The sequence below is a fragment of the Podarcis gaigeae genome (genome assembly GCF_964106915.1).
Source record: "Podarcis gaigeae genome assembly, chromosome: 1".
Classification (NCBI taxonomy): domain Eukaryota; kingdom Metazoa; phylum Chordata; class Lepidosauria; order Squamata; family Lacertidae; genus Podarcis; species Podarcis gaigeae.
This window is the reverse complement of record NC_139678.1, coordinates 75,921,017-75,936,628: the sequence shown is the minus strand read 5'-3', so window position 1 is coordinate 75,936,628 and position 15,612 is coordinate 75,921,017. Positions and strand designations below refer to the sequence as shown.

At 40.8% G+C, this 15,612-nt stretch overlaps 1 protein-coding gene and 1 long non-coding RNA gene across 6 annotated transcripts in view; one reads left to right on the top strand and one right to left on the bottom strand.

The window, feature by feature from the left end:
• LOC310837332 (uncharacterized protein) overlaps positions 1–15,612 on the top strand; it is a gene marked incomplete at its 5' end in the record, with an annotated part of 31,633 nt that overhangs the window by 7,388 nt on the left and 8,633 nt on the right. The window contains 4 exons of one of the 5 annotated variants that reach the window (XR_014560502.1): positions 5,671–5,770; positions 8,103–8,189; positions 12,129–12,167; positions 12,645–15,053. Coding sequence is in view for 3 of the 5 variants with exons in the window: in XM_083723744.1 (XP_083579870.1) it covers positions 7,255–7,358; positions 8,103–8,189; positions 12,129–12,167; positions 12,645–12,720 (306 nt within the window). Of the gene's footprint in view, positions 1–5,670; positions 5,771–7,254; positions 7,359–8,053; positions 8,190–12,019; positions 12,168–12,644; positions 15,054–15,612 lie in introns of all 5 variants that reach the window. The other 4 variants (XR_014560503.1, XM_083723744.1, XM_083723746.1 and 1 more) reach the window with 4 other exon arrangements.
• Positions 12,578–13,883, bottom strand: LOC310837382. The gene is made up of 2 exons (XR_014560514.1): positions 13,754–13,883; positions 12,578–12,701 (listed from the first exon to the last, which is right to left on the bottom strand). It is a non-coding gene; the product is annotated as an uncharacterized lncRNA (long non-coding RNA).

Sequence of the window (15,612 nt, the reverse complement as noted above, 5' to 3'; positions counted from 1 at the left end):
AAGGAAAAAAGAAAGAGAGGGAGGGAATCAAATTAGCTCCAAGCCAAAGGCCAGGCTGAACAACTCTGTCTTACAGGCCCTGTGGAAACAACTCTGTCTTACAGGCCCTGGTCTCATGAGGCAGAGGGTTCCACCAGGCCGGAGCCAGAGCTGAAAAGGGTCTGGCTCTGGTTGAAGCCAATCTAACTTCCCTAGGGCCCGGGACCACTAGGGTGTTGCTATTTATGGACCTTGAGGCTCTCCGTGGAGCATACTGGGAGAGGCGGTCTCGTAGGTACAAGGGTCCTAGGCCGTGAAGGGCTTTAAAGGTCAAAAGCAGCACCTTAAATCTGACCCTGTAATCTACCGGGAGCCAGTGCAGTTTGAAAAGCACTGGATGAATATGCTCCCATGGCAGAGACCCCGTGAGGAGCCTCGCTGCAGCATTCTGCACCCGCTGGAGTTTCTGGGACAGCTTCAAGGGCAGCCCCACATAGAGCGAATTACAGTAGTCAAGCCTGGAGATGACCGTCACATGGATCACTGTGGCCAGGGCAGGGCAGGAAAGGTAAGGGACCAACTGCTTGATTCGGCGAAGGTGGAAAAATGTCGCCTTGGCTGTTGCTGTAACTTGCGCCTCCACGGAAAGGGAGGCGTCAAGGATTACACCCAAACTCTTAATGGAAGGCAATGGCACTAATTGGGCCCCCGCAAGAGAAGGGAGTTGGTCCCTCATCCCCATGCCATCCCGACCCAGCCATAGGACCTCTGTCTTCAAAGGATTTAGTTTCAATTGGCTCCCACGAAACCATCCAGCCACAGCTTCCAAGCATCTAGTCAGTGTGTTCGGGGCCGAGTCAGTGTGGCCATCCATCAGCAGATAGAGCTGAGTGTCATCAGCATATTGGTGACAGACCAGCCCAAAGCTCCGGATAATCTGGGCAAGGGGGCGCCTAAAGATGTTAAAAAGCATCGGGGAGAGAATTGCTCCCTGCGGCACTCCACACACCAAGGAATGGCGCAACGACATTTCCCTCCCTAGTGCCATCCTCTGTCCCCGACCAGAGATAAAAGAGCACAGCCAGTTACGGGCTATGCCCTGTATCACCACGTCTGCGAGGCGGTGGTCCAGAAGATCATGATCAACCATGTCAAAGGCTGCTGACAAATCTAAAAGGATCAGCAGTCCTGACCCACCTCAATCCAGTTGTCTATGGAGATCATCTGTTAGGGCAACCAGAGCCGTCTCGGCCCCAAAACCAGGACGGAAACCGGACGGAAATGGATCTAAAGCCGATGTTTCCTCCAGAAACCTACCAAGATGTTATTGCTGTTTCTTAGCTGGAAGGATGTACAGTTAGGCTCCAATTCTAGACCTGCTTCACTAGCAGTAAGCTCCAAGTAACTCAATGGTGCTTGCTTCTGCCTTGGATTGCGACAAAATGTGGGTCAGTAAAAGGATCTCCTAGAATACTGTTACAGATGCTAGGATTTTGGCTATTTGTGGAATGAACAATACTTTGCACATTTCATTCTCTCATGTGAGCAAAACAATTAATTTCAAGCAGGACTCAGTTTTTATTTCTGTGGACTAGATCCTCAGTATAGGCCTATCTGTGTAAATCTGATGGGCTGTTTCCAGCAAAGTCATTGTGGAAATGGAATGAGTTGCTCTTGTACTACACTTCTCCTCCCTCTCCTCTCCCAGCATGATTGCCATACCTCGCCCCAAATCTGCTCTGCATCTCCCCTCAAACCTCAGAAGGGGACTTAGAGGCAGTGGGGGAGTTGAAGTGGGGGAAGTTCTGTTGTGTGAGTGAAAGATGTTCACTTAGCTGCACAAGAATTTGGATTCAGTTCAATTATTCCAGTGCAAACTAATGAACTTTTTGGTGTCAGCCCAGTTAAAATTGAAAGGTCTTCCAGTGTTGCATTTAGTTTTAGACTTCTTTGCAAGTGCTGCCAGCATTCAGAATCCTTTATTTCTAAGATTATTGCATCAAGCAGCAGTCATCTAATCATATGTGACTAAGGTAATACTCATCTAATTTAGTGATGGCCAATTGTTTATAATCAAGCATCCTTCTTAGCATTCCATCAAATTACAATAATTTTGTAAATAAATCTTAAATTTCTTCCAGTCTTCTTCAATCCTTTCTTCTCCCAGGTCTCGAATTCTGCCAGTCATTTCCGCCAGCTGCATATAGTCCATCAGCTGCATCTGCCATTCTTCCAGCGTGGGTAGATCTTGAGTTTTCCAGTTCTTTGCGATGAGTATCCTTGCTGCCGTTGTTGCATACATAAAGAAAGTTCTGTCCTTCTTTGACACCTTCTGGCCGACAATACCCAGAAGGAAGGCCTCTGGTTTCTTAGTGAAAGTATACTTAAATACCTTTTTCAGTTCATTATATATCATTTCCCAGAAGGCCTTCACTTTAGGGCAAGTCCACCAGAGGTGAAAGAATGTTCCTTCATTTTCTTTACATTTCCAACATTTATTGTCAGACGAGTGGTATATTTTGGCAAGCTTAACTGGGGTCATGTACCATCTGTATATCATTTTCATTATATTTTCTTTCAAAGCATTACATGCAGTAAAGTTTAGCCCAGTGGTCCACAACCTTTCCCATTCCTCAAACATAATGTTATGCCCAATGTCCTGTGCCCACTTTATCATAGCCGATTTAACCATTTCGTCTTGTGTGTTCCATTTCAACAGCAAGTTATACATTCTTGAAAGTACCTTAGTCTTAGGTTCTAACAGTTCAGTTTCCAACTTCGATTTCTCCACCTGGAACCCTAGCTTTTTGTCATTTTTAAAAACTTCTTTAATCTGAGCGTAATGTAACCAGTCTCGCACTTTATCCTTCATTTTTTCCATACTCTGCAATTTCCAGTTATTTCCATCTTTTTCTAATATTTCCCAATATTTTGGCCAATTGGCTTCCATATTGGGTCTTTTTCGGGCCTTAGCTTCCAGAGGTGAAAGCCACCTTGGGGTTTTATTTTCCAATAAGTCTTTATATTTTGTCCAGACATTAAACACTGCTTTTCTGACAATATGGTTCTTAAAGGCCTTATTGATCTTAACTTTGTCATACCATAAGTATGCATGCCAACCAAAATTATTATTAAACCCTTCCAGATCCAACACATCAGTGTCTTCGAGAAGTAGCCAGTCTTTTAGCCAGCAGAAAGCTGCGGCTTCATAATACAACCTTAAGTCTGGCAGGGCAAAGCCCCCTCTTTCCTTTGCGTCAGTCAGTATCTTAAACTTAATTCTGGGCTTTTTGCCCTGCCAGACAAATTTAGAAATATCTCTCTGCCACCTCCGGAAGCATTCCGTCTTGTCTATAATCTGTAGTGTTTGAAACAAAAACAACATTTTTGGCAATACATTCATCTTAATAGCAGCAATTCGGCCTAACAAAGAAAGCTTCAATTTTGTCCAACTGTCCAAGTCTCTCTTAATTTCAGACCAGCATTTTTCATAATTTTCCTTAAATAGACTCAGATTTTTTGCTGTTATGTTCACCCCTAGGTACTTTACCTTTTTCACCAATGATAATTCTGTTTCTCTCTGAAACTGTTCTGATTCAATATCTGTCAAATTTTTCCCCAACACCTTAGTTTTCTGTTTGTTTAACTTAAATCCCGCCACCCGACCAAAATTGTCAATCAATTGTAAAACTCTTTTCGTACTAGATTCCGGCTCCTGCAGTGTCAAAACTAGGTCATCTGCAAAAGCTTTAAGTTTATATTGTTTCGCTCCGACCTGGATCCCTTGCACCAACCGGTCCCCTCTGATCAAGTTTAAGAGCACCTCCAGGACTGAGATAAATAACAAAGGGGAAATCGGGCAGCCTTGTCGTGTTCCTTTTTCAATTTTGAACTCTTCTGTTACCACATTATTAACAATCAATTTTGCTTTTTGTTCTGAATATATTGCGTCAATCCCATTATACTATATTATAATGATTGGTTATAAGATTACAAATAAGATGGTAATTTGCTTGAAAAATTTTATGAACAATGTAAGTGCGAGCGGATGACGCGAGGAAGTCCAAAGATGTTATGAAATTTTGTAAAGACACAAACAATGCTGTTTTTCATTTTTGTATCTCTTTTATTAAAAAAACCTAATAAAAATTTTGGAAAAAAAAAATCATATGTGACTAAGGTAAAGGGTAAAGGGACCCCTGACCATTAGGCCCAGTCGTGGCCGACTCTGGGGTTGCGGCGTTCATCTCTCTTTATTGGCAGAGGGAGCTGGCGTACAGCTTCCGGGTCAAGTGGCCAGCATGACTAAGCCGCTTCTGGCAAACCAGAGCAGTGCACGGAAACGCCGTTTACCTTCCCGCCGGAGCGGTACCTATTTATCTACTTGCACTTTGACGTGCTTTCGAACTGCTAGGTTAGCAGGACATATGTGACTAGACTGAAGTAAAATTCAAACAATTTATTTTCTCTTAATACAGTATAAGTATTAGCAACAAACAGCACAAACCAACAAGTATAGGTTGTTGGTTGCAGGGTACAAAACTGTGTACAAAACTGAATCCAATCAAATACAGTTATAAAGAAGTCAGCATATGAATAATCATAAATCTCAATACAGAAAACCAAGGAGATCTAAAGCAGCAGCAGCATATCCAGTACAGGTCAGATTTACAGAATGCCTCAGACTGAAAAGCCTCTCCTGGGTTCTTCCAAAATCTATTTATTTATTTGAACATGCATCTATGTAATTTGTATGTGCAGATATTAGGCCTCTTACACAAAGTAAAAATGAAAACCAATTTTTAAAATTATTCAAATGTAGCCTGATTAGTTGTTTACTCTCTGGAGGTATCCTACTCTTAAAGTTTTTCAAAGTTTCCAGCTCTTCAATTGTAGGTTATTTACTGATGATGATGATGCTTTTTTCCATGCTGAGGAGACAAAGCATTGAAGTAATGTGCTTGTTTTTGCCACATTTCAAGCAAAGCAGTGCATATATTCAGCTCATTAAACTTAACAATGCTAAGTACAAGAACATCACCTACCAGTTGATATGAACTCGTTTTTTAAAGAAAAAATATGTAAAGTTTGAGAGATATCATCATGATTGTAGCCTGGAGAGGGAGTTACTTATTTTAGCTTAGAAGAGGTGATTTGGGAGTGGAGAGAAACACTTTGTGATCACTTTTATATCAATGTAATGAGCATGCAAACCACATAAACTCACAGTTCAGAGTCAATCCCACACAAAAACAACAGTACCAAAAATCCACGTAGCTCAGGCTACTTGTAGGCTCTATGTTATCTTGGTACCCCCAAGTCACTGGAGGTGGCTAAAACATTAATAGAGATGAGTGAACCTGCCTCGTTCTAATAGTGCTTAAGGAACATGGACTGTGATGTTATAACCAGTGTTGTTTTTTTAAGAGAAAAAGGTGTTGGTATTCACCATGAAGTTGTTACAGTAAGTGCCACACTTTTAACATTTGGGGGGGAGGTGCCAGTACTGTGTACCCCTAGAAAAGAAGCACTGGACTCATCACATTTTATGTTTCCCCAGCTTAGCCATTAGCAGCCAATGGTATGAGGTGGGAGGAGTGGGGTAGGAAGGTTGCCATTGCCACTGGCTGAGCGGTTCATGAAACAGCAAGTAGTTATTAATGGGAGTGACAGGTGTTACTATTTTCCCAGGTGGACTATTTCTAAAACTAGAAGTCACTGGTGAACAAAGGCATCTGATGAATTCATACTAAATCTGGTAATTAAAGTGAAAATTGAAGCCATGGGAAAGGTGAGAGAACAGAAGTCTTAAAAATCCACTATGGTAACATATGGATGTAATTTTCAAAAGCGGCTTGAAGAAGCAGTTAAGGTGTCTAAAATGGCTATAAATCAAATTTGTTTTGTAATAAAAATTTAGACACTAGGATTTCCCCTCCCCATTCCATAATTTGAGTTCCTGCGTTTGTTCTTCCTTCAGCCTTTGCTTTCATTCCCCTCCCTAATCTAATGCATAATTTTTGCATGATAATTTGTTAGCATGATAATTTCTACTCCCAGTCTGACGACCATGAGTGATTGCAAGTGCCAGTAACAAAAACGAGTTGTTGCATTAATCCAACGCTTTTTCTTGTCGCAAATAGTATGTATGGATCTTTCATTATTGAAATAGGTCTGTATAAGTTGGTATTTCAGGGCACTTGATTCTAGTGGGCCAGTAGCTTATTAGAGCATAGGTTCTTCTGTTCAGTTACCTGTGGAGACCTTAGCAGCACAATCTGGAAGCAGTCATGGCTGCACCAAGATCTTTATGCACCTATCCTGCTGACAAAACTAATACTGTACCAAAAACTGTTCCACATTTTATCTGAACATTTTCTACCAATTAATTTTTAAAAATGCGTTGGAAAAATATCAAAAGGGAGGGAACATTTCAGTGATGTTCTCATGGGTAAGGTGCAAGGTTTTTGTTGGGCTCACCTTACTTTGGAGGTGGACAAATATTTTGTGAGTGTTCTTTCCTTATTTAATGAATTTCTCCAGTTGTTTGCACTCTGTAGGTTTAATGGGGTCCTGAACTTCCTGAAAACCCTATTAAGTCCTTGGCTGGGCTTTTCTACAAGTACATGGAGACACAGAAGCTTTTTGTTAACATTTTTCTAGAGTATTTTTACTTTTAAATAAATCATTAGGTGAATAATAAGGGTGTAGAAATACTCTTTAAAGGGAACAGCTTCCGTTGAAAAACAAAACCAGCAAGGGTGCAGATCTCAGAAGCTTATTAGTTATCTTTTCCAGCTCCTTGCATTTCAGATAAAGCCTAAGGGAAGATGTTGCGAGGTACCTCCTTCCATGGACCTTTTAGATTTCTCTACTTTTTGGTACCTGTTGAAGACTTTCCTCTTTCAACAAGCCTTTCATCCCGTAAATGAAATGCACCGTTTACTTCTGCTGAGAAGCAGCCCCAGGGAGTCTTCGGCTTTTGCACCCTCTTAAATCCATACCTGTACCATGGAGCTTGTGAAGAAAGCGGAGACAGAAAAATGCCCTTTCAGAGCTCCTCAAAGTTGACCTACTGTTTCAGTGCAAAGGCTAAGTGAAACGCAGCTGTGAAATGTGTGTTCAGACAGGTAGCTCACTGGGCAGCAGAGAACTAAGAGGAATGAAATACACACCAGGCCAGCAGAATGTCTACTGTTCATGCAGCACAAAGTAAAGCAAGTTGAAGAAGTGCAATATATCTCCTTAGAATGTTGTGCGTTTTGTCTCCTACAGAACCATAGAACACTTCACTGGGTGCTGTACCTTGCCTTGGACTTGCTGCCAACAAAAGAAAGAACCATCTAGCTACCACTTAGCAGTATCAGCAGAAGGTTCAGGTGCATCGCCATAAGTGAATTTTTGAGAGCTGGAATTAGCAAATCTTTTCTAGTGGAGAATGTCAAGCAAAAGCCGTGAGAAAATATAGAAGAGAAATGAGAAATTGTGGGAGTCATACAGCTAAGGCAGAGGCTTGTAAAAACAGCAGGGTGCCCCCTGACATTCCTCTGGGCAATGATTACCTTATATGGAGAGGGGAGTGTCAAGCCTTGACCGGATGAAGTAACAGGAGACTTTGGAAAACGGCCATGCGGCTGGCAGAACAAACGAGATAATAAAAAGTTGCCGGAGGAGAAAGGCTGAAAGGAGCTGCCCTCCAGTATTATGAAAATACTCGCTGCCTCATTGTGTCTTCTTTCTATGCTATGCTAAGCACCATCTATGACGGCAGGCTTCCGTCAAGAAATTGCTCTTGGGTTGCTATGAAGCCACTCTTCCTCTCCTTTCACAGGATGTAGGACCCACATGCAGAAACCTACACACAAATTCCAACAATTATGTTTTCCATTCTTGCAACGTTCTCAAGTAAAGTTACAGAGAAGAAAAAAATAAACTGAGAGGAGAGATGATAGCCAATGCCCATCTCAAATACGGTGTAATATTGATGTATCTTTCCTCCCCTATGTAAGATTTTTATTTTATTAAGCAGTGTTTTTTAAAAAATAAAAATAAATGTTTGCTTTACTCCCCAAAGACAGTGGTTCTGTTCACGCTGGTGGGCTATGCCTTTATATCTGTCACAGATACATGGTTTGGAACTAAAGGGAAGATGGAAGAAGAAGAATGGCTGCTATCCATTTCTAAAGTCAGGTTCATGGAGGCAAGGCATAGTAAGTATAAAGCAATAATAAAGATTACTCTGCTTGTTTTGCCAAACAAATAAATAGATTCCAGGCTTCAATTTATAAAACAGACATTAGACCAAACAACATGCATCCCTCCCTGTCTCCATAATTGTGTACCACACTGTCATAGTTAGTGATTGGACTAGATTAATATTGGCAGAACTGGTGTTCTGACAATTGCTGGAGACTGCAGCAGAAGAGTGGAAAGCACTGCTGAGCAGTTAATAAGTGGCCATTCTTCAGTCATGCAGCACTTGGAATAGCTTTTCAAAGGGAGAAAAGAAATTTCTATTGGGTTTCAACACCTGGTTGAGCAGCTCAATAGAGACAAAATTGAACGTTATAGCAGAATCATTATTTATTTCAGGACTACATCTTCATTGCATGGGCAGTCTTAAAATGAAAGTTATTTCAATGTGAATCAAGTTCACGCCAGCATCTCAGACGGCTTCTGTGGGAAAGGAGCTCTTTACACATAATTTCAGGTGGCAATCATATCCAGCTGAACACATTGGGGGGGGGGGTCTTTGTTTTTGTTTCAATGTGTTTAAAACATGCTGGATTAATAGGAACAATACCAAGGTGACTTAAGAAACAACAACACCCTATTTGTGAGATGCATTGTTTTCCAATTTTAGCAACAGCAAAAATTAGCTCTGATTAAAATAATGGTGCTGTTAGATTTAGGACAGATAAAAGAAAGCATTTTTTTTGCACAGTGCATAGTTAAACTATATACCTGCAGGAGGCATTGATGGCAGCCAACTTCATTGGCTTTGAAAGAGGATTAGACAGAATCATGGGGGAATATGTTTGTCAGTGGCTAGTAGCCATGAGGGCTGTGTTCTGCCTCCATGGCCAGATGCAGTAATACTTCTGATTATCAGTTGCTGGATACCTCAGGAGGGGAGAGTTCTCTTGTGCTGGGGTCCTGCTTGCAGGTTTCCCATAAGCACCTGGTTGGGCACTGTGACAACAGGATGCTGGACTAGATGGGTCATTGGCCTGATCCAGCAGGTGGTTCTGATGTTCATATGCCAGCTAGACATCTGAAGTATTTTTCTTGACCTCTCAAAAAGCGCAATAGTATTCTAGCTCTGGGCCCTTGAGACAGAGCAGGGTAGTCACCAAATAAATAGCAAAACCCTTTGGAAATTGTCCTTTTGGTGAATTGATGAAATTTAAATGGAGGGTAATTCCAACGTCTTGTTCTCATTAACTCTGTGAAAAAATACATTTCTCTCTCTCAAGCAAAGTCAACATCATTATTCTTTTGACTCTGGTTCATTACAAGTAGTCTTTGCTTTTATGCAGTGAAACTGTGTTTATCCCCTATAATTTAGCTAATCCTTTCCTCTCCCTGCAGTAACAGGATAGACATGCAAATCAGCTCCTATCAATTTTATGTGTGAAGTGGAAAGTCAGACAGTAGGAATGGAAGTGGGGGCTGGGGCTGGGGAGGAGGTTCTGCCACTTGAATGTCATATATTCCCCCATTGGGTACTCCAATTTTATAGCTATTAGTTTTTATAATTAACAGTGAATATTAAAGAGATTTTAAGATAATAGAAGCTCCCAATAGTGACATTCAGCAGGTTCCACCCACCCCAACCCCCTACCATATCCTGTTTCTCTCTCTCTCCCGTCACCTCACTGTTTTTGGTGCTTGAGTGCCTTCAAGCAAATCATTATTTTCTGTTAGATGTTTAATCACAAACCTTGCAAGGAAATTTTCTGTTTTTCATGCTGCACTCGGTGCAGAACTAACTTCATTACCACATTGACACGCTAGCACATTTGTCAGCCTTAAAACCCTGTCGTCTTAAAGACCCCAGTCCAAAAATTCCCCTTGGAAAAATAGTTAGTTTTAAACGATACAGTACAGCATAATTGGTCTGAAGTACCAGGGTTTTTTCCTATTTCCAGCTTACCACTGGGCTATTCCTCCTGGGTCTGACAGGTTGTCAGGGGTATGGTGGCGGGGGAGGGGAGACTTTTGAAGAACAGTGACTAGTTTTAAAGGAAGCTCAAAGCTTGAGGGGGTGTCTCTATGGTAACATGTTTGTGTAAATTTTCAGGTAAGGGATGTTTTCTGGGGCACTTTTTCCCCCTACTGGCGTGACTGAAAGCAGTAACACTGATTTCAACAGAGCATTGTTACCTTAATGTTACTTGAAGTTCAAAGCTGTCCTTTGTATACCTATTGGCTGTTTTCCAGTAAGAGGGCATTTTGCCATATTGTAGCTATAGAGCAATTAACATGAGGAAAGCTAGGGGAAAACATACCAAGTGTTTAGAGGAGAGCACCCCATTTTTAGATGATTGTCCTTTTCAGGGTGAAATGTCTTGTTTAGGAACCTGAGCAAACGAAGTGCTTGATGGCTGTGTGTGTGTGTGTGTGTGTGTGTGTGTGTGTGTGTGTACACACACACACAGAGAAAAGGAGGGAAATGTTTTTTTTAAAATGGACTGCTGCTTGATAACCCAGTTGTGTGTGTGTCTGTGGTTCATAGTAGGCTTGGGTCTTCAGTGCATGTTGGCCTCATGCAAGACAGGACAGGCACATTTTCATTGGATCTGGAGGAATGGTCAAGAGACTGATTCTGCATAGGTGTGGGCAATCAGGCAGACACAGGCATTTTGAAGGGGTTCAGCTTCTGATAATCATCTTGGCCCCATCTCACTGTTGGCTTCAGTATTTCATACTTCTGCTGTGGAAATGAAAACACATCTTGGATTGTACACTGTGATGTGGTCCTTTATGAAGCTGATCGACGTTACAGCTGTTTTGTCATGTACTAGGCATGACAGGAACTGAGGCATTCACAGCAATGTAAGGATCAGACTACATGTGTTGTTAATTGTGCAAATAGGACTAATACGAATGTTTGTTTTAAAAACTGTAAATAGCAGCTATAGTGGAGTCAAAGCTGCAATGGGGCTGCAAGAGGAGGGAGAGATCAACCCTTTCCCCTCTTGTCATTGTTCTAATGAAAATTACTCCCTGAAGGTTCTATAACTTGCATGGGGAGATCAATGGAGGCTTTGGGCTCCTGATGCAAACAGCAGCTTGAGACTATGTGTGGGGTAAAAGACCAAATCTCCCTCTCTTCCCCCTGTGGTCCTGCTGCTGATCAGAATCCCCTGAAACTCCACCAACCTTCCTTAGTATGCACAGGTGCATGAAAAAATAAAGAGGAAAGTATATGAGTTTTTCCACAAGCAGCCCTTTGACTGATTTTTGCATAACCTACATCTACATTTTTATGCTGACTACAGAATATACAAAATAAAACCCAAAGGCAAACCTTCGCCGTTCCCATTTCTGTTCTATATTAACAGCATTCAGACATGCATACTAATAACCTGTGATTGTGGGTAAAAACATTCTGCATATTTTAAATGCTATTCACTATTTATTTGAGACATTGAGAAAAGGATGCAGATCCCGCTTAGCTTATTCATATGATGCTTTTTGGAGAAATTCCAGAAATGACTCCATGTTGTCTGAAATGATCTGTCTGCTTACTTTCTCGAATCCTTATGAATTGTTCTCAAACTGAAAAACATGCGTTAGAACTAAATAAGCATCAGTCTGTGGTCAATGGCCCATCTAGCTTGGTATTCTCTCTCTCAACAGTGACTAACCAAAAGTTACAAGGAAGTTTTTACATGCAGGTCATGACAATTCAGCTATAGCCTATTGCCATTCCCCAGTCTCAACAGTATATTGCCTTTCAATGTCTGTTTGCCGCAGCCTAAAGCTTCAAAAAGAACCATTTCCCATGTGTACCTAATCCTCTTTTACATCCTAGTCACCAACAGAAACATCCTATGGCAATGAATTTCATAGTTTCACTGGTCATTGTAATCTGGGCATTTTTAATTTTTTTTATGATTCTTCTCTCTGTTTACTTCATGGAGGACCATCTTCTCATGACCATATGCCTGAAAGGAACCACCGTAAGTTGCAGGATTTTAATTTATTATTATTATTGTTTACTGTTACTAAACTCCAAGGCTACATTGCCTCATATAAGCAAACCAATGGCGTGTCAGTCTTGTCCCTTCCCTACGGTAAAGTTTTCATTTTCTGTATCTTGTTTATTCAGTTTTCTGTTTATCTACAGGCCTCTGCCTGGCAGGCTTCGTGTATCTGCTTTACACATAAATGTCAGATACCATTCTGAAGCTTCAACTTGGCTGCCACTTGGCTAGTTGCCATGTTGATCTTTAGGATTTTTATTTGCCTGTCGCAAAATGCTATCTGTTTATTTCAGTTGATTTTAAATCTGCCAATGTGCTCTAAAAGCACTTACGAAACACATTTGCCTAGCTTGCCTAGTGCAAATATGGAACATCTGGGCCAAATGTCCGCAGTGAAAACATTTATTCACAAATCCAAGCAAACTCTGTGACTTTTCTTCCTTCTTCCTCTAGCTTCCAGCACAAATGAGAGAGAAGAAAATCTAAGGCTTTCGCAAGTTGATCCACCTCCTACAAACCAAGAGAATAGGTTAATTCCAGACTTTGGACTCACGGCTTCCTGACTCCTAAATTGATTTTTAGAACAAACATACAATTGCTGTATCATGAGGTGAAATTGCTACATAAGTCATGATAGCGGAAGCATGGCATAATGGCTAATTCTGAGTAGCTGTGACATAGGAAACTATTGGTTCAGAGCTCACCTCTGGTGTCAGCTCATGGGTGTGTGCAAGGCAAGGCACTACGCTTCAGTCTTCCAGTTGCAGTGGGCAGATGATAATACTGACCAACTTTACAGGATTATTGTAAAGATTTTGAATAATGTATGCATAGAGGTTTGAAAAGACATTAGTAATGTATTTGTAGCCTCTTCCAAAAGCAAATGAGGTCTCCCACTGAAACCCCTTTGAACATGGCTTTGATGGCTTCATTTGGTAAATTTTGGCAAGTGTATTTAGAATATATATATATATATGAGCCATTTTATTTCTCATACTTTTCTGGGTAGGCCCGAAGTAAAGACCGGAGCAGCTAATGTAAGCAAAAGATGGGTGAAACCCAATGTAGCATGAGCAGGCATCCTCTACCTCCCTGGGTAAATAAACTCTGGAAGAATTAAAGAACTACCCTCCTTCTATTTCTTAGCATTCTTAATCATCAGCAACATGCAATTTTAAGATGTCTTGGAATGTTCTCAAAATCACATTGTAAGGCTGTAACGCTAAACACACTTACTAGTCAGGGATAAGCCCAAGTGATGCAACAGAATTTACTTCTGAGTAAACATGCAACTACTGTACTGCACTGTAACATTATAATCCTATCCATGTTTACTTGGAAGTAAGTTACCCTGTGTTCAATGGGGCCTGATCTCTAGCAAATGGTGGGTTTAGGATTGCAGCATTAAACACCTAAATTGGCATGGTACATAATATGAAAATAGGAACATATAGCAAGCTGCCTTAGGTTGAGTCTGGTAATTGCTCCATCTGGCATAGTATCACTGACACTTACTGTCAGCAGCTGTATAGGATTTTAGACAGGAGTTTTTCCCAACCTACCTTGATAAGCTGGGGACTGAACCTGGGTCCTTTTGTATACAAAGCACTTGAGCTACTTCTGAGCTACAGCCTTTCTTTAGTGATGTCTTCTGTACAGGAGAACAAACCTTGCTGAAATTCTTAATTCGTGTTAGCAAAATAGTTAAAGAATCAGATGACATACTTTTGGAGAGTGGGTTTTTTTTTAATACAAGTAAATTATAAATTTAAAGTACACATTGCTTTTTAAAGTGGCAATAAATCTTAGGTGTTCCTAGAAGGTTGAGAAGAGTGATTCTTAAAATGGCATTAGGCCATTATTTTTCCAAGTAAGGCATGGCGAAAAAAATTGTATCAGTTCTGCAAGGTCTTGGTCATTCAGCAGCAGGAGAAGGCTATTAACTATGAAGTTATTGTTGAAGAAGTAGGTATATAATAGTATGAAAACTGTGCAAAGTCCAATGCAAAGTAAAACTGCATGCAAAAGCTTTAAAGGATCAGAGAGGTAATCTGACAATTTGGCTTGTTTAGGCCTTATGAGTAAGTCTTCAGCACTCATTCTCTCATTTCCCTCTGGTAACTTTGGAGTAATTTGATACTGTACAGGTACCCCCCTAATATTTTCAGACTGTTCCGCAGAGTCTCTTATCGTTGTTTCTGTATCAGAATTGGTCCTTGCCAAATGAGAATCGGGCTTCTTCGTAGATAAATGAGGCTCTTTTCTTCTGGCTTGAATTACATTGGCCTGCTCGTTGCTTTCTCTACTCTGTAAGGCAGGTCCTGGTTTATCATCTTGCTGAAAAACCTTGATGGCATTATTCCTGTTTGTGCCTAGTTTTCGATTGATGTGTGCCAAGCTCCTGTTACGACTTTCTAATTTCTTAATCTTTTCCTCTTTCTCATTTATCAGGCTGATAACCACCTCCACATCTCTATCCAGTTCTTCCACCCATTTCTTGAGGGACTGCGATTTGTCTTTTATACTCCTGTTCAGGTCCTGAACAATGTTTCTTTCTTTTAACCGCATCTTATTTGGAGAATGCCGTTTTACAGCTGTTTGACAGGCTTCATATCCCTGACTTAGATAATTCCCCATTCATCAACTTATGCGTGCCTGTTTAGGGAATATTGTGAAGGCAGCGGGAAGAGTAAGATATTTGTTCAGAATTCTTCTCTACTTATACCTTCACATCACTCTGATGTCATAATGATTAACCAACAGTACCATTCACTTGAAACTCTCAAAGCAGATAGCAAAGGGAACGGTATGAAAATATGGGGTTAGCCATAAGTGGCAATATGTACTATCAGTCTGCAACTGGTAAGCATGTTGTTGAAGCCTGAGTATTTACTGATAGGTTCATATTTACAAACAAACATGCACCTCTGATGGGCTTCTTTTTCACACATGCATCGTCTTCACTTTCATGGCTTCTCTAGACACCTGATAAGGCATTGCCTCCATGTTATGATCAGTGGCGTAACTCTCACTCTAAGGCCAATGAAGCACTGGTTAGAACACATAATCCCATCTACCATGTGGCAATAAAGGCAGCAAAGAAGTCTTACTTCATGGCCTCTGCTACATCCTCAAATAATAGTCCAGCAAGTGACACTGACACAAAACCCCACACATACACCAAGTAGAAGAATAGAAGCATTACCACCTCACCCCACCCCACTCACCATCCCCCCTCTTTCCCCCTCTTTTCTTCCCAGTCTATTACTGCATGCAATACTAATGTCTCACAAAAAAATGAAACTGATTTATAGAAAACACAACTACAACTTGAAAAAGAGACAATGCACATACTTTTTGTAAACTAAGAAATCTTTAATAAAAATATATTGTAATAATAATAATAATAATAATAATAATA